This window comes from Linepithema humile, chromosome 3, assembly GCF_040581485.1.
Source record: "Linepithema humile isolate Giens D197 chromosome 3, Lhum_UNIL_v1.0, whole genome shotgun sequence".
NCBI classification, from domain to species: domain Eukaryota; kingdom Metazoa; phylum Arthropoda; class Insecta; order Hymenoptera; family Formicidae; genus Linepithema; species Linepithema humile.
Genome location: NC_090130.1, coordinates 9,235,777 through 9,254,286, shown reverse-complemented (window position 1 = coordinate 9,254,286; position 18,510 = coordinate 9,235,777). Strand labels below are relative to the sequence as shown.

At 38.1% G+C, this 18,510-nt stretch overlaps 3 protein-coding genes across 3 annotated transcripts; 1 reads left to right on the top strand and 2 right to left on the bottom strand.

Annotated features, from left to right (window-relative positions):
- Window positions 1–155: 155 nt before the first annotated feature.
- On the bottom strand, window positions 156–3,532 carry Mppe (Metallophosphoesterase). Its single transcript, XM_012370519.2, has 7 exons — window positions 3,095–3,532; window positions 2,341–2,544; window positions 2,060–2,222; window positions 1,848–1,979; window positions 1,654–1,788; window positions 1,342–1,573; window positions 156–1,259 (listed from the first exon to the last, which is right to left on the bottom strand). The coding sequence occupies exons 1-7, from the start codon at window positions 3,109–3,111 to the stop codon at window positions 1,087–1,089; spliced, it is 1,056 nt and encodes a 351-aa protein (XP_012225942.1). The 5' UTR covers window positions 3,112–3,532; the 3' UTR covers window positions 156–1,086.
- A 308-nt stretch (window positions 3,533–3,840) lies between these two features.
- gcl (germ cell-less) lies at window positions 3,841–8,012 on the top strand. The gene is made up of 8 exons (XM_012370475.2): window positions 3,841–4,171; window positions 4,342–4,465; window positions 4,907–5,003; window positions 5,112–5,481; window positions 5,594–5,863; window positions 5,962–6,180; window positions 6,254–6,344; window positions 6,424–8,012. Exons 1-8 carry the CDS (start codon window positions 4,026–4,028, stop codon window positions 6,547–6,549), a joined length of 1,443 nt encoding a protein of 480 aa, XP_012225898.1. The 5' UTR covers window positions 3,841–4,025; the 3' UTR covers window positions 6,550–8,012.
- Window positions 8,013–8,167: 155 nt separating this feature from the next.
- LOC105674322 (UPAR/Ly6 domain-containing protein crok-like) lies at window positions 8,168–17,755 on the bottom strand. The gene is made up of 3 exons (XM_012370541.2): window positions 17,246–17,755; window positions 13,717–13,878; window positions 8,168–13,061 (listed from the first exon to the last, which is right to left on the bottom strand). The coding sequence occupies exons 1-3, from the start codon at window positions 17,313–17,315 to the stop codon at window positions 12,796–12,798; spliced, it is 498 nt and encodes a 165-aa protein (XP_012225964.1). The 5' UTR covers window positions 17,316–17,755; the 3' UTR covers window positions 8,168–12,795.
- Window positions 17,756–18,510: the final 755 nt, after the last annotated feature.

Below are 18,510 nucleotides of genomic sequence, written 5' to 3'. Positions count from 1 at the left end.
AAAATTATCAAAAACTATTAGACAAAATAAAAATTTTATTGACTTATGCCAAGTGTTATATTTCGAAACAAATATAATCAACGAAGATCAGTTTAAATAAATCATACTATTGTTTTCTGCAATATATTAATTAACCTCCAAAGCAATAAATAAGATTTATCTCTGAACATTTAACATTTATTTCAAATAATGTATATACAGATTGGCGGAGAAATATAAATTATCTATGCAAAACATGCTTGTTCAACAATTCTTCTTTATATTTTTATACCTTTTAACATGGTACAATAAAATCTCTGGTTTCTTTAACTAAAAGAGAGTACAATCGACGGAATCTTTGTTATCTTATTAACAATGCACTGTGATATTGCACTGTGATATTGCAAATAGATACTTCTTTAAACTACCTAATGTAGTAGAAATTCGATTAAGTAACAGTGGCACTTAAAAGCCACATGAAAGTTTGGCATCGTGTTTATACGTAGAGATTTCACAACACAAGTGTCGACACTCTAACAAACTTCACTATCTACAAAATATATAATACTGGATACTTTAGAGTTAAACAAGACAAACAGCCATTTGAGAGCCAAAAAAGCAAAACAAATCACACTTATCTATATAAATACTTCTACAAATTTCAAAGTTATGTAGCTTTTCATGATAAATCTAAGTTTTACATAAGTTTTACTCTTAAAGGCTATTCGAATTTAATAATTAAGTTACAAGACGCAAATGTATAACTTAAAAGTGGCTGTCATACATGTATAGAATAATGAAGACAAATGAATACGTTTGATATAAGTACAATTCTAGAGATTCAGTATAGATTTTCTAAAAACGTCCCGCTTTTTAGAAGTTTAAAATTTTTGCGGAAATCTATTAAGTAATTCTTATTGAAATCGGCACATTTGTGACTATATTAGTTTCAACGTGGTAATAAATAACGATTACTTTTGCTTTCTCTGAAACTTGACACAGACGGTAGAAGAACCATAATCTTCTGGACGGATCTTTGTACCTAATTCACAACGCCAAGTGAATTCACTGTTCAAGCGTATAAGTACTTTTTGATTGTACGCTATTTCATACGGGAGGTAAACGACTGTAAGTTGAGTAGCTCTTCATGCAGCAGCTCGAGAGGAAAGAACAAGTGGCAAGTACGATGATCAATACAATTATAAACAGATAAGCACATAGTTGCAGAAATCTCCTTGGTAACCACAGAATCGTGAACTCGACGGTTTTCTCTTGAGTATCTGCAGCATATATATATATTTATGCAATTTTATCACATATTGACATACCGAATAATTCGATTATTCTTACTCTTACGCCTACCTATATAAGCAAGCCCATAACCCATGTGTACCGTGCCCATTCTGTAAGAACAGGTCGGTATTAACACTTCGTGAATGTCCCCGACATCCATTCGCAATTGATACAAAGGCGTTTCGTACGGCGGCAGAACCCAAATGTCGCTCAGCTGATCCGTTGCTGTGTCCAGACTTATGTGCATTGCTTTGTGCTCGTGTGCGGTAAAAATCACTTGCGGTGATAACTCTTTGAGTACCTGCAACAGATAGGATAACAGGTATAATAATTGATAAGTGCGCACAAATTTTTTTCCCCTCTTGATGTTTGCATACGTACATTTTGCACAAAACTGCCAGGAGAGAACAGCAAAGGCATGTGGCTAAGGATAACATTAGTTGTATTCCTTTCTGCGTAGTCATTGAGAAACGCATCCTTTGGCGCTTCCGGCATTGTACGCGTCAATCTGTTTACCTACAAAAAAATGTATTTATTTGTTAAATCTATTATTTGAAATCTTATTCTATATTTACCTTAAAAAAGGTGACAGTTTTGTAAACTAATGTATCTGGTTGAGTATATGCAAAATTGAATCTCTTGTTGATGCTGGCAGAGACAAGATCTTCCTCACCTCCGATGTCATTATCACCTGGTAAGTAAATTTTCTAAACAAAAATAGGATAAATTAGATGTAAAACACTTTTTGTAAAAAAAAGAGAAAAGGTGTCGCAATCAAATTGTCTACCATTATGTCATCTGGCATATTAAATATTGAATCTAGTCTCCTTTTATATCTTTCAAAATCTTCCGCATTAGCCACATGACCTTCGTCCATGAGATCACCAAGAAAAGCAATGACATGTGGTTGAGAATATTTTACCGCTCTCGAAAAAGTCTTTTCTAAGTACCTGAAAGCACAACGCTGTGAAACAAAACTGAAATCAGTAGATATGAGAGGTACAAATTTTTATAGCCCTGATGTGTATACTAATTAATACAATAAAAAGTATTTATTAAAAACCATACCTATCACTGTCCCATCTTGCTATCCATGAGCCAAAATAATTCTCATATTTTTCCCCAAGTACTTGCGGATCTGCGACAAGCAGAACTTTGACACATTCAGAGCATTCGCGCATGGCCCACTTAAACTTTTGCACTTCATATACAAGAAATTCATTGTAGAATATTGTCGCAAGAACGATGAAAATGATTACTCTATGCTTCAACCTGTTTAATGTATAATTCATTAATTATTTACAATTTTTTCATAATATACATTATATTAATTTTTTAGTTCATGCAACTATTGTTGCAATAAAATAATTAATTATATACTACTTCATTGAGTTTATATGTCAAATCAGTCCACATTGTGATTTTGAAAAACAAATAAAAATTTGTTTTAATAAATATTTTTTTATTATCAATTATTTGTTGCCACTTTACAGGCAAGTTTCTCATATCCAAAATTACAATTATATAATGGACATGTTCTGTGATATAAATACACTTGACTTTATGGATTTTTATGTTGACAATTTACAAAAATTATATATAATTTAAATAAATCGATGATAAATAAATTTAATTATGATTTAAATAAATCATGATTAAATAGATCAATATAATTAATATTTTATTATCCTCTATTTTTTTAAGTTACAGTGCTCAAAGATTATTTTTAATTTAGTATCAATAATAATGCAATTTGAATGGAAAAAGAAAAAGAAAGAGAGAGAGAAAGAATGCAAATCCCAATAGTAATGTGAAAAATTACCTATTTCGTCGGAACATTTCAATGATTTATAGTATTAGACGTCGTATATTATAAGTTGTATAATAGTGTCTTGAATTTGTTGTTCAACGTCATTGGCATATCGTTATCGGTAGTATCAGTTTTAATACGAACCAAATTGTTGGCACAATGCAATAATCGAATAAAAGGTTATACAATTACGAAATGTGCTTGTTACACTTCGGGAACATTGTTTTCTATTTACTATCGTATCACTACTGATCCCTGAGATTTACGAACTAACGTTCGACTTGTTGTCCGAAGAAAATAATTAGTAAAATGTGCAATAAACAAAATACATCGTGATCATATTTTTAAAAAATCAATGTTTACCAAACACCATCAAAACACTGCATTTAACTGCATATGAGCCCTTTAGACGCAATAAGGCGTCCTTGTGGCCGTTAAAAAAAATCTAACGCCCGATCGCGTCCTCGAACTTTCTCACCGGCCAGGGGACACCTAATCGCGTTCTCAAACTTTCTCACCGGCCAGGGGCGTCGAATTGCGCCCTCAAGAAAATTAGAGCACGCGATGTAAACGGTCTCAGTTTTTTGTGGAGTGAATATTAAAGATAATAATTTGCAAATCTCACTGTATAATGCGAAAAAATGTGCTGCGCGCAAATGTTCTTTCACAAAATCATAATGCATTCTTGGCGCGTAGGACGCGTAGTCTCGGATTTCCTCTGTCGAGAGGTCGGCCCTGACAGCTACATATGTCAAGTGTTTACATGCGCCGTTTGACTCGTCTTCCGCCCATCCGCCAGTACACCTACGTGTTACACATACGAGTCGTTTCGAGGTTTCGCAAAAGATAACAACGAGGACTGGTCGAGATCGCGTAATTCCACGTGAATGGTGTACGTGCTCGTGAAGAAAAAAAATTCGTAACAACGGCGTGATCGTTCACAATGGGTAGCTACGCGAGCAGGATTGCGTCGATATCAAATACGGCTGTGCACAATGTGTATCGCGGCTGTAAGCGCAAGTATATCGAGGAATACGACTGCGAGTGCGAGTCCGATTACATCGACCGAACGTTGCAAACGCCGAAAAAGTAAGATTCGCTTTCGGCCGTTTTCATTTCCGGGCATCTCATTCTTAACAGTATTGACTTCTCGCTTGTCGGACGAACGCTATTGCTCGCTTTTTTCCTCGGCTATAGTTAATGTTGAATATCGTGTGTAAATTTGCTGCGTCGCATCTTGTTTATGTCCCGTTTTGCAGGAGAAAATTGCTCGCAACAGCGGAATACATATTCAAGACCTTGTTCCAAGAGGAGAAAGGCAGTGACATAACAGTGGTTATACTTGGAAGAGCATGGAGATTACACAAAGTTTATATTAGTCAGGTATGACTCATTCCTACATGTGCCCTCCTTCGATGGCCCCCTTTTGTACAACAAGATTTCAACGCAGATTCTTTGATATGAATTTTTGCTGAATCGAAATCTAGCAGTGCTTTACATTACCTGCTGTTTTTTAATTTATAACTTTGAATATCTTTGAAACCAACTCTTTGATTCAAATTTTGTTAAAATAGAATTTATTTTGAATTAAAGAAAAAATAAATCTGTATTCAGTGTTGTTTGAGCGTAGAAATTTTTATGTTAGTAGTTTGTAGCATTAAAGATATTTTGTAACTGCTATGATATTTTTATATTTATTTCAGATTAAGTAAATAATTTGTCATTAAATTTCTTACATGATTTTTACTACACTCATTGTATTATTTATTGACGCATAATTTTTTAACACATTGTATGTGTAAGAAATATATATTTTCTCTGCAGAGTCCATATTTTGCTAGTATGTTTTCTGGTTCTTGGAGAGAGGCTAATGAGAAAGTCGTTAATGTCGAAATTACAGATCCTAACATTACAATGGATTGTAAGCACATGTTACTAATCAAGTATCTAAACAATTATTTCTCTACACAAGGAACTGGAAATAATAGATACACATTTGTCTAGAAATAATGCTTGGAAATCCTTTCAGCACTATCTGTAGTACTGGGCTCGTTCTATCAACACGAAGTCAATTTGGAGCCGAAGCAAGTTGTTTCCCTTCTGGCAACAGCTACTATGTTCCAATTACAAGGTTTAATAGACGAGTGTGCAGATATTATGGAAGAAACTACAAACTGTGAAACTGTTGTGCCATATTATAACGCAGCTGTGTCATATGGTGTACCAACTGTGAAAGCAGCTGCGAAACGATGGCTGGAAGTTAATCTATTGGATTATTGCTGGCGACATCCGTGCTTTTTGAAAGATATTTCGCCAGAATTGATGGCAGAATTAGTTGCCAGTCCGGATTTAGTTGTTCTGCAAACAGAGTTTTGCATATATATGATGTTACGTGCATGGTACGTTTAAAAATATTCATCTATATATTTACTTTTTAAAAATGTGAAAGAAACATAACAAAACTATTACATTTCCTGTATAAACACATAAATACTTTATGTTATTATATAGGTTATTTACACATATAAACAGTTACGAGGAGATACTAAAGATTGATGAATATTATAAAAATCACAAGTGGACAGAACCGTTTTTGTCGACCGAGGAAGGTCAGGAATATGCAGCACCTTTTAAGGCACTAAGGATAAAATATTTGTTGTTACACGAGCAAGACAACAAGATCTTGTACAACGATAATTTAATGCCACCAGATTGGCTGCATAATGCTTACAGAGAGCAGTGGCTTTATTTACTAAGAATTAATGCAAATAAAGACAGAGGGTGAATTATGAATATTACAATTGCAAATTTTTCTCACATAAATTTCGCAGCTAAATTCGATTTAATTAAATATTCAAACGTTTATTTCTCTTGCGCAGCCCGAAGCAAATGACGGAGGAGGAGTTTTCCAACGAATGCTATCGGTGTGGTAGACGTATTGACAAACCAGGCGAACATGTCTGGAGATGGAAGACCTTCTATTATGGATTAGATTTAGTAATGACGCTGGATACAACTAGCTTGCGCATAGAAAGAAGTCACAGAGTAGACTCGGAGCAGATTCTGGCCAACCATAAAGAACACAGGATTCTGATAAAGTAAGCTTTGAACTATTGACTGGGATTCAAGATCGACCTTGTTGACTTTGATGACTGAATTTGACGATTCTAGAGTTTGTCTATTTTCGTTGGACGAACAGCGACAAGTAAAGCACATACAAAATTCGGGTATGTTAAGATCACGCTTAAGGAGGAATATAGAAGTAAGTTGTCATCAAGAACAATCATGTAATCTAAAGCGTAATATAGCACATATTCTTGCATTAGCATATTTTTTTCTAGCATGAAATAATGTCTTTGGACAAGCAGCTAACTTATCCTTTGTACATATCAGTCAACATGCAACTAGTCACGCCACTCACATTGAAAAATAAGAAGACAGCAACTGATGTACTTTCGGACACATAGCATTTCGAGATTGTAACGTTTTACGAACTTGTAAAGATAAAGAACGTGGGATCGATCGATGCTTTGTAATATATTCCGTTTGATTATAAATTTTAGACAATCTTGTAGACACATGTTACTATTTGGCACAACACTTAAATAGAAAGAGATATGGATCTTCAGTTAATGCCTTACTCTCCGGAGGATGCGTGTGCTATAAATCAACAACGTAGAAACTGGTAGAACTAATCTTTTAAGAGAGAAGTTTCTGGTAAAGGCGTTTTTGATCGATTATGCTTTACAAGATTAAAAGGAGTTTAAATGCATTAATTAACTTTTGTTTGAAAAATATTTGCGATATGTTGAGAACAATTTATTTTTTTACTAATTTAACACGTATATTGCATTTAATACTTTTAATGCATTTGACATGATTTGTACTAGAAGGACCATTTCGATAATTAGTAGACTTAGATTAAATTTTTAATCTTTCCTCATATATTAATATCACGGCATTGATACAAATGCTGCTTCAAAACGGTCATTCCTAGGTGTGTCTCCTTTGATTGAATAAAATTTTAGTGATAATTTAATAAGCAATAAGTCAGTCGCAAAGTATAATCAGAACTGTACATTTTTAATATCGGGTTTGGTTCGTTTTTGTAGTCGGTTTCTATATAGCAGTCTATTTTAATTTCTGTCTAATTTCATATTTTGGTACTATAAATGCTATTTAATAATTTAATATTATGATTATAATATTGTTAACAAAAATCTATTCGTTTTTCACATCTTCTAACTGAGTTTTTTGCTTGGAAACAAAATAATAAAAAGATAAATTGCAATTAAAAACATCGGAAAAACTGGCTTTCAACTACAGTCAGTCAACATTTTCGTTTATCAAGCTTAGAAAGTTATAAACACGTAAAGTTACCCAAGTTTGCACACATTTTTACAATAGATAGTTCCTAACAGTTTATTATGATCGCGATTGAACTTTTTTATTCGTAAAATTGTTCGCATATAATTAATAGCATTAATAGAGTATTAAAGCTTCTTTCGTTTATAAAGTCAAAGTTAGATTACTGAAGATTGCATCACACTTAGCAAGCGATTATATTATTTTACGTTTCCACGTAGTATTTATGCAATTGAAAAAGAAACTTTATTATTTATGTACTCAAAGCTGCCTTTGCAGAAGAATTAAGGCACGTAACAAATTTTAAAGAGTAAACTTTTAATATATAACGCTACTTACAAGCGAATTTTCATTGACTGTTTTTCCGTCTTCCCATTAAATAGTTTTTTTCGATTTCGGTGCCTTTCGAATAAATTTCGAAAAAAAGACTCAATGCGTATAGGCAAACTAACTTTTATAATACGCATAAGATTACTTTTATAGAATTAGTTTCTTTTTATAAATGTTTTCTTATACATGACACGATAGTCATTTAATAAAATTATAATAAAATACTAAACACATACTTTACGTTAATTTTTCACGTACCTGCCTCTATTTGTCAATTAAATTTGAATGAAACATCACTGCACAGCCCCGTAATCACATTAGTTTTAAGAAAAACTTCTCACGACGTGATAAGGGAAAGGGTTACCCTGTCAAGATTTATGCGTACCACTGTTAATCGCTCAACACTTTATTATTGGCAGAATACTCTCTTTTTCTCTGTACATAATAGATGATATTGTAATGTCATTGTATGATGAGCATTACGAACAGATTCAATGAGATTTGACACGGGTATTCTTTTGATACGCGCGATATGGACAAAATTATAAATAGATTTCTATCGTGGATTGTAGCGGACCTGGCGCGGTGTGGATTTTCAAGATACACAACCTCGTTGTTCTCAAATGTTTGGCAATAAAAACAACAATCGTTCCGTACAATATTTAATATTGTAATATTGTAATATTAAAAATTGTACGCGCGGAAAAACAAAGAAACCACAGTTATACAACTGTAAATCTTTTTCCAATCAATCTTACAACGGCGCGATTAGTATTCTGACGTATATCAAAAGAATACAAGTCAATCTCGACAACAAGAACTCCATTTCTTCCAACACCATGGAGTCACAATATCTCGAATGAAATAAAATCACTCAATTTCGAAACGACAGGGGAGATGGCCGAGAGCGTTGAAAGAAGATAAATTTTTTGCTATTAGATTTGCACGAGAAATCACAGTCGTGAAAGAATGTGAATTGATTGGTAATTTTTTTAAACGAATATCAAACGGCGTGAAGTGAGGTTCGGTAACGTCGATACAATTAAAATATAGTGTGACATGTGATACAAAAAGCGTCAAAGTACAGCAAAAACCTGAATTTCTGAATCAAGCTGTCTTTAATATACATATTTGTAAATCTATTTTTAAAATATTTTTAAAGTTTCTTTCCACAATAATAATAGAGAATGATCATATCTGTAAACAATGCAGACTCGATTTGCAATTCACCTCGCGCAACCGATTATGTATGCAAATCTGATGATGAAAAATTCATCTTGCTCTGCTGCGTGCGGCGTAGGGAAGAGTTCAGATCGTAAATTAACGAAAATCACGTTTTCAACATCGAGCTAAAATCAAAAGCATGACTTTACATCAATTTACATCATTTTCTCCGGTGACCAAGATTTGCATCATCCACTCTATCCTGCTTCCCCACCATTTCTCTTCTTTTTTTTCCCTATCATTCCAAATCTTATCGCGATGTACCATCCGTTAGGGTTGTCGCCACTCGCCCTCTAACGATAATAATTATTAGCAATGTTATTTGTAACAACGGGTTGTACGTACTAACAATAACTATAATAATAATAATAGTAGTGGTAATTAGTAATTAATTAGCGACCATATTAATGGCAATAATGGCGACGACGAGGGTAGTGACAGCAGCAAGGTAGTGACGATCACTTTGTAGGGCTACTATTGTGACGTAGTTGATAAAGCGCACTATTCTTCACCTAGTTTTTTTTTTTTTTTTTTTCTTTTCGTCGATTAAATCACTTCCTTCGTTATGTGTTATTGCTCGTTTCTCATTCGCCGGCATCGCATGTTGCTGCGCGCGTGTTGTCATCATTATTACTATTATTATTAGCATTAATATTACGCGTGTAGAGCGGAGAGGTGGACAAGAACCGCGGCCTTCATCCGATTCTCGAAAACAACTCCTTTCCCCTTGTCAGTCGTAGTTTAGTCGCCGGACGATAAGATCGTGAATATGTTTAACAGATGAACTTGAGCGTCATTGATTACGATTATTCGTCATCTCGTTATTGAAGATGCGGGATAAAGGAATAAAGAAGAGACGGTAGGCGTCAACTTCGAGCGCCGATTGAACATTGCAGATCTTGTCCACTTCATATACGCGATGTTCCATTATTATGATAGACGTATCTGATAAATATGGACATTTTGTCAAAAAACCAAATAATTCTTTTCTCGTTAAAGATGATCGTTAGTCGAAATAATTTAGTTTCCGAGGTTTTTATAAATTAGAATCAAAGAAAAAGAAGAACGAAAGCTAGACAACAAGAGCTCGTTCTTTTGCTAATTTTGAATAAAATTTTGATTTCTTTAACGTCAACAATTGCGAGAAAAAAGTGGCGTTTAATTGTTCCATTTGTGCAAATGCGTCTATCAACGAACACTCTGTATTTATATTCCTCTCTTTTCGTCGGCCGCGAGTGGAGAAGCAACAACGAATTATCAAGGGCCGGTTTTTCCAACTGCGGTCAACCAATTGGACTTTTCTGTCTATATTATGGCTTAAAACGAAATGGAGAGGTTAAATAAATTGGCGAACACTTTACCCGAAGGTGCAACAACCGGCCCTAATTGAGTTATCGAATTTAACGTCACGCTCGATTATCGTTGCACAGACATACGCACACACGCACACACCAGTCAGCCACACGCGACACGCATACAAATGGCGGTTATTGTACGCTCAGGTGACTCAGGTTTCAGGCTTGCACTTATTGCAAATTTCTGCGAAACACGTGGACGCGATGGCGTATCTCCAACCCTTACTAGAGCTAAATGCGAGGTTATTCTCGGCACACCGTCGATATGTTATATCCCGTTCTTTACACAGCTCGCTTTACACAAAGCGACAACATCTTAACAACAATTAATGTTTGCTTTCTCTTTCAGCCTATTCGATACGGGAGACGCGTACAAGATGAGGCACAAAGCGTGTCGAATATTTTTTCATTTTATTAATTTTAGACAAAAATACTTAAAATCATACTTAGAAATGCAATATAAAATAATTTTCTTCGTTTTCTATCAATTCGTATTTTATTTTTTATAATCATTTAAGGATTTAATTTGGATAACAATTCGAATTAAATATAATTATATGGCTATGTGAAAGGAAAATCTACAAGACGCACCTCTCGGCCAGTTGCAACAACTCTGTGTTTCTATGCTCCCTTATCGAATCGGATGAAAGAAAAGATACGTCGCATCCGTCGCAGACAACTTCACTTTGGTTTCTTTGAAAGAAACTGGTGATATAACATTACAATTCAATCAAACGTATAATAGACGAATAGTGAAGTGGATTGAACGGATGCAACGGCAGGATCGTATCCTGCATCTCGCGCCATATTCTTCTTCTTAACACGAACGCTACACGACATTGAATCACTTCTAGAAATAAGCAGGACTGATCAATCTCGCGTGCAATTCCATTTTTTTTATTCCGACAACAAAATATATATACTTTTTACTTCGCGTGCATACATTATGCGTACACATACACGCACGCACACGCAGACACACAGTACGTTCAGCATTAACAGGCGGGGTGCGAAATGTGTCGCGATGCCGCTACGTTATCGTGTGATTCTCTGTTTCGCTAATCATAAACTCTCGTAAAATATTTGCCCTTTTTCGTCTACGCTCTTCAGTTCCGATGTCGCACTCGCCCCGCGACAAGACTCGGTCGGTCGTCCCTGTACAAAAGTGAGCGAATTAACAGGAGTCGAGTAGAAGCGCGTTCTACAACATCACGGTGCTTTTCTTGCAAATACGAATAAAGAAAAAACGATCGCAAACTCGATTAATTTTTCATCCTTAAACACAATAGCGAGGGAGCTGTTGAAGAAAGGCGTCGAGGGGAGGAAGAAAAGTTAACGGACAAATCAGTTGCAGAACGAATTCCTAATCGACTCCTCTTAATCCATCTGTGCGAAAAATATTCAGAAATTCGGTAAATTCTCCAACCGAATTAGCACAGCCGATTAAAATTGTCGCGCGACAAGCGGGACATTGGCGTGACACAAGAGACGCCGGTGATTGATTTTCTTTTATGCAGAGGCCGTTATTATTTTTCTTTTTTTTTATTTTTTTTTTTTCCTATAACGATATGTACTACTGAAGTGTCGTCCTCGCGCATCTGGCAGTTATCACCGTTACACTACGTTATAATCCGACTACTTTTGCGGACCGTTCGCAGCCTAAGATACCATCGAGAAGCTAATTAAATCCTACCCAATGAAATTAGCTACAGAATTTCAAGATTTCCCTAAGAAGCGTCCCGCGCAAAACAGTAGTCGTTCAGCACATCATTCCAATGAGTTTCTTCCAACTTTTGAATATTGACAGCAGAACTGCCGTGCAGCGCACGACAGTTCTGTATTTTGAAAGCAGAGGAGAGTCAGTTTGAAAATCAATAACAATGACCGTTTTTGTTCTTAAAAGAAAGATTTAGAAAAAATCTTTAGAGAGAGAAGCTACAGAAAATGATAAAAAAGGTCTTTCTCCCGGCTTTTGCGAGCGCAGTTAGCGCGAAGAACTTGCGAAACACGCATCGAAACCGATGTACTCTCGATTCTTAAAAAAGCGACGACGGATTCGTTGTTTCGTTGGAATAACCGCATGTCTCGAGGCAGGGAGGAATCTCAATAAGTCTAAGCGCGAAGTTTTTTCGTTGACGGCGCAGAGAGATCATTGTCTAAACGCGGTATAATTAGGCCCGAAGTCAATAATCGATAGGCTGAAAGTCGGAACAACGTTTATCCCATTCGAACAAAGCCGTCTTCCTTTCCCTTCTTCGTCCCAAAACGGGAGTCCGTTGGCGCGCGGTGAAATTAATAATAATGGCCGATCCGTTTGATTCGACAATGGCGGAGAAGGCAATCGCATATTTGGTATACGAACGGTCCGTGCGACGGCGCGCGCGACGATGGCTGCTGGGGTTGACTCGGAATCTCAGGTATGACTTAATCAGGCGGGACTTAGGCGATCGAGAGAGAGGTACGAAGCGGCGCGATGATCGGGCACGACAGGAGCAGACTCGGTGTCGCCAGAGCGGCAGTCAGGAGGGACGCCAGTGGCAGTAAGGACGGCGTGCGGAGACTCTCGACGGAGTTGCACAGATCACTGGTGCACGAGCAATATAACGCGCGTACGTCGTGGGTGCCAGACCTCTTAAGGCACTCGCCGTCGTCCTTTTCGTCCGTGATGTAGCCGCAGCTGCGGACGACTCTCACCTTGCCGTACACTGCGACAAACATTAATCGTTCGGCTTTATCACTGTTTAATTACACAGATCTGCGAGGTGCAGATACAAAAAGCAGAATAATGATTTCCTAGGTAATTTTGGCCGCTGAATCCGAATCCGTCAGCAAAAAATGTCCATCACGTCAGGTTTTTGAGAAAAATGGGGTAATACGGGCCAAAAACAGTGAGTTTTGCCATTTTCAAGGCGTATAATCCCAGACAGCACACATGTCCAAAATACATCCAAAGGATATCCAGAGGACGTCCTGTCGTCCCAAAAACGTCTTCGGGATATCCTTTGGACGTCTTTTGGATATGTGCTGTCTGGGATTATTTGTTCTTGTGCGGACAATGTAGGGCCGATCTACTCTGTCAATTGTATTCTTCTAATATTTTTGATATATTTAAATCTGCTGCCGCCAAAAGTAAAATGTGATGTAATATTGTACAAAGCAGGTTTCCCGCGCATGGATTAAATTGTACAAGATAATTTTTATGAAATAGATCGTTTTGTCATCGAATGTCTCGCTCCATTATCAGAAATTTTAATTTAAAATTAAATATATCCCTTGAAGTATTTTTTGTCGTTGGCCGAAACATTTTTTCATTTAGCAAAGTCGCATATCAAATATAACGTTGCGAAAATTTTGTCTCACCTTTTTGACTGATTTTCCGACAAATGGTAGGCTCTAAATGGCCTAGATGCTCCAAGCGCGGCTGGAAGCTGCAATTCACAGTTCCCAGACTGTAAGCGTCGAATGGATCGCCACATCTCGGGTCGTACTCGCTGTTGCATTGGTAACATATTATCGCTTCACCTAAAATTAAACACTTGTCAGTATATTTGCTCGCAAAAAACATTCGGAAAGAAGCTCAAGTAAAATGCGCGCGAAATATTCTAAATCTCTAAGACTTATCGCTCATGTAACTTTTATTCTTATTAAACTAACCCATACAGCACAAAACATTGCAGCAACATTGCGGCAATATTGCAATGTTCTTGCAATGTTGCTGGAATGTTGCAATATCGCCGCAATGTTGCTGCAATATTCTGCAATATTCTGTGCTGTATGGGAAGAAACTACGGATTAACTGTTGCGAAGCCAGAAAGCTGAGAGCAAATATCAATCTTCGAGAGTGATTTTAATTTTAATTTCACGGCAAGTTCGATAGATATAAGCCGGATGAGGATTAAGCGCGTCGATTACTGAAAGGTCTGGTTCATATCGCCCTTGTGTGACGTAACACGCCGCATGCACACCCGTTGCATCCCACGGAACTATGGAACTAGGCTGATACGGCGCCAGCTGATATCGAACAGCGAGGCACGCGATGACCTAGACTCAGCTGTCTCGGGTCGATATGGAGAATCCAAATTTTATAACTAGATACGAAATTAGGCAATTGGGAACAAATTGACGTTTAGCGTGAAATTTATCGCTCTGTCCCGCTTTAATTCGTATCGAGCGACACAAATTATTCAGCCGATCTAAATCGCCAATTTGCTTTGAGTGCGTTCACTACACGTTTATCTTTCCACTATTATGCAGGCATCTTGTTTTTGTATTTTCTACATATTTTACTGTCGTTTCCTCACTACAAGTTCTTTCCAATCAGACAAATTAATTTTTTCGCAAATCAAAAATGTAAAACCTAATATATATTTTAGCTTGCGTTTAATAAAAAAAAACGATATTATTAAACATAAGTAAAACAAAAGGAAATAATATTATCGTTGCGAGAACAGCGAGATAAACAAAACTGTACCAAATGTGTGGAAGAAAGGGACGAAAGGGGGTAAGTGTGTAAGAGGAAAGGGGTCGGAGAAGGAGAAAGTGGGTCGCTCGATAACCCTCACGTCGGCAGCATTCGTAGACGCTATCCTAAATTTCGACAAATTGTCGGATATAGCGCGCTTATCTGCGACATTTCGAATGCGGATTGCCAATGCCAGTGGTAGCTTTGTATCGGCAATTACTTCGATCGGCAGATAAAAGGAAACCGGCTGACCGTGCATCGGCGATCGATCGAAGTCTCTTAACTCGTCGATATTCGTCGTATCACGTGGAATGCATTTTAGGCACCAAAAATCAAAAAGCGAAGCAGTTCCGTTGCAATTAATCGTGATCCAAAATTAAATCTGTCTGTCGAAAACATTACTATTACTACATCGCTATTTCATCGGCAAACTTTCACCTTTCACCTTTGCGCCACTGCGAGAAAGTTACGTCATCAACTCGCAGATGACATTTGTGGAGAAGATAGCGATATCACGCTTAATCACGCGTCCTACGCTATCGAGAAAACGAATATCTATTCTGCAGGTCTGGCGGTTTCCTGAGTTCGCCTTTTCCGTTGTCGTTGTTACCGGATGTATATCGACATCGTTGACGGAAGGGAAATCCGTTTAAAGCTCGTGGATTCGTTCGATCGAGGACGCGAATTTAATGCCGACTGGCGAAATCAGGCCGCACGAGGCTTAATTTCGCGAAATCGTATAATTCTAAATAGATTGCTGACGAGCTGTAAATTATTTTTCTCGTTTTAGAAAAATGCGCACGAGCGAAATGTGCAAAAATGCTGAATGACAGAAAACAATTATCTCGTAATTATTTTTAAATTCCGCAAAACAAAAGGGAGAGAATTTTATATAATTTTATAATAATTGCGATTAAATAAATTGAAGCCCTAAGGCTCAAATAATCCCGCAAGTTTCAATTGCGAGCTAATCTTTCTTCTCGAATCCGTTTTCGAGTGACTGCGCTTGAAAAAAGAGTTACTCGGTAGTTTCAGGACACTCCGAATAAATTCGCAATTTACGCCAAACGCGCGGACATTACTAGGACATTTTCCTAATAGGATTCGATTCGACAATCGTGCGCGCTTATTTTTGCAATCGAAGCAACTCGAAGTACCACAAGTGCTACCGTTGTAGGAATTCGCCGGTCGGTATCTCGGTTACAATATCGTGCACAACATTGCTGAAATATCGCTGTTAAATATTTTGCATCACAATTCTCGCAGAAACATGCGAGAAAAAGAGTTGGATCGGCTGTGTTTAAAGAATAAATAAAGCCCCTTTTTCGACACAATAGCTTAAGAAAATATTGCAAAATATACGTTCTAACATTATTTAATCCTTTGCAGTCTTCAATCGGCCAAAGCAATGCATTACAAATTATATTTATACATATATTTCTAATTATCGTAGAAATCAAATTAAAATCCCCACGAAAAATTGTTAGACAAGAATTAATGATTGTTACATTAGTTTTTCTTCTCGATAATTGAAACAGGAACAAAATTAATATTTTCTTACTTGTAGAAGTTAATTCGGACTGCAAAGGATAAAATGTCTTTTAAACGTCTGCGCTGTCTGGGTTCCTTCAACTTCTTAACGACATAGGATCCTCCTCTGTCTAGGCGGCTCGTTTAACGATAGTAACTTTTCATGCTATCACCTTTACGCCGCATTGCGCCGAGATATATACGACTCTTTTTCTCGCATACTTCTGAATAAAGTGTATGAAGCCACATTATCGATCGTTCTCGCGCTTTCGGACGAAGCGATAATCGCGAGTCGCGAATTAAATCCAAATTATATCGAGAACATCGAAAATTCTCTGCTGTCAAGCTCGCGCGAGAAGGACGCTTCTACTTCAACTCTTTACATTCAAATTTTTTGCTTCAACTTTCCGGTGACTGCCAAAGCTATTTTGCACACTCGGTAAATTAAAATACGTTCTTTAAGAATAAAAACAATCGGTTTTTTTTCGCAAAAATTTGAAAATTAAAATTTACGAATGAGATGATGGAAGCTAGAAAAGCGAGCTGTCTGTAAAAGAACGCATTTAAACTGCTTAGTTGCCAAATTCATGATTTAATGCATTTACGCAACAACTTTTAAACATTCTACAAAATTTGTACTGCATTTTTCTCAAAGAATAGAATTTTAACTCCACGTAAGAATCGCTAATCGTTAATCGATTCGTCCTCAAACGTGAGAAGAATTGGAACGCGCTGCGTAAATTTGGGCCCAATGTTTGTTACGCAAATTTCGGTTTCTCAACCGTCATCGGGCTTGCGGATTCGCGGTTTCGTCCCCTTTAATCCGCACCGCGGAAGTGATCGATCGCCGTTTTCCGGCAAACGGCGTCGGTCGCCGCGATTCGATCCGGCACTCACCGCGATCGAGAGTGGCCGCCAGGACAACGAGGACGAGGCCGATGATCGGCGCGGCTTGATTCGCGATCATGGTCGCGATCGCCGGACCATGTGCGTGCTCTGCGCAAAAGCTCGAGGAGGTCTTTAATCGCGTCGGATCCGCGACGACCGTCGCATGGAAGACGGCGTGCACGCTGTCTGGGAGAGCGCGTTGTCCGTCGCCGCCGTTGTTGTTGCTGCCGCTGCCGTTGCCGTTCGCTGGTTTTCGCGTCCCTGGAAGGGGATTTTTTTTTTGTAGGCAGTGATTTTTGTGTGCAAAAACGCGCGTCGTCGAGAGACCGCGGCGGCTAGGGACGGTGGTTGTTCGCTCTCGGGTCGCGCGCCGCGTTCGCCACTGTACCCGGACACATAGCAACTGACGCGCGACGGTGCCGCGACCGACCGAGTCGCCGAGTTTCGCCCCGGCACTCTATATCCGCACACTATGCGGCAGATCCCCCTCTGGACTCCCCGCGATGCGCCCGTCGCCGCGCCGGTGCACTCGTCGATGGTGCACGCGTCGACTTTTCCTCCTCCTCCCCCCCCCCCTCCTCCACCCCCTTCGCCAGCCCGTTTTCCTGAGAGATGCATATCCCCCGCGCGTGGCCGCACCGGCGAACCGCCTCTTCAACCGTCGCCCGAAATGATTAAGCTCGCGATACGCGGGACTTGAAATTTAACAAGCGAAGTTCCTCGCAAGTGTGGGAGAAGGTCCTTCGCGAAGTTTCTCCACGTCGGCGTGGAATCGATGGCGATCTCTTCGACATTTGATTCCTGAAATCATAAAGATCAAGTTGGAAATATTGTAAAGATGTTTGCAACAGTCGTGTCGGGATTTTTATTTATTAATTGCAGTTGATCAGATTTACAGTAAGAGCGACATATGAAATTGCTGATTTAAAAGTAATTATTTCGATTGAAATATTATTCCGCGTTTTATCGTTCTCGCGATCGACGGTTTAGAGCTTCAGTTTCTTTTTTGTTTTTTTTCGTGCATATAGAGACTGCTGTCCGCAGTCTCTACGATGCGCCGCGACGTCGCGGCGTCTCGCGATGAAAAGCAGTTGGTTTCCGCTCACAATCAGATCTATCGGCTTTTCAGTACTTCGCTGTTTATCGTACCTGCGCACGCAGCGTCCCATTTATTTTATCTATTGTCTCAATATCATTTCTCAAGTTATTGATCGGACCGATAACCAACGTGTTTAACATTGAAAATTGAGAGATGATAAATAAAGCCGGTGTGC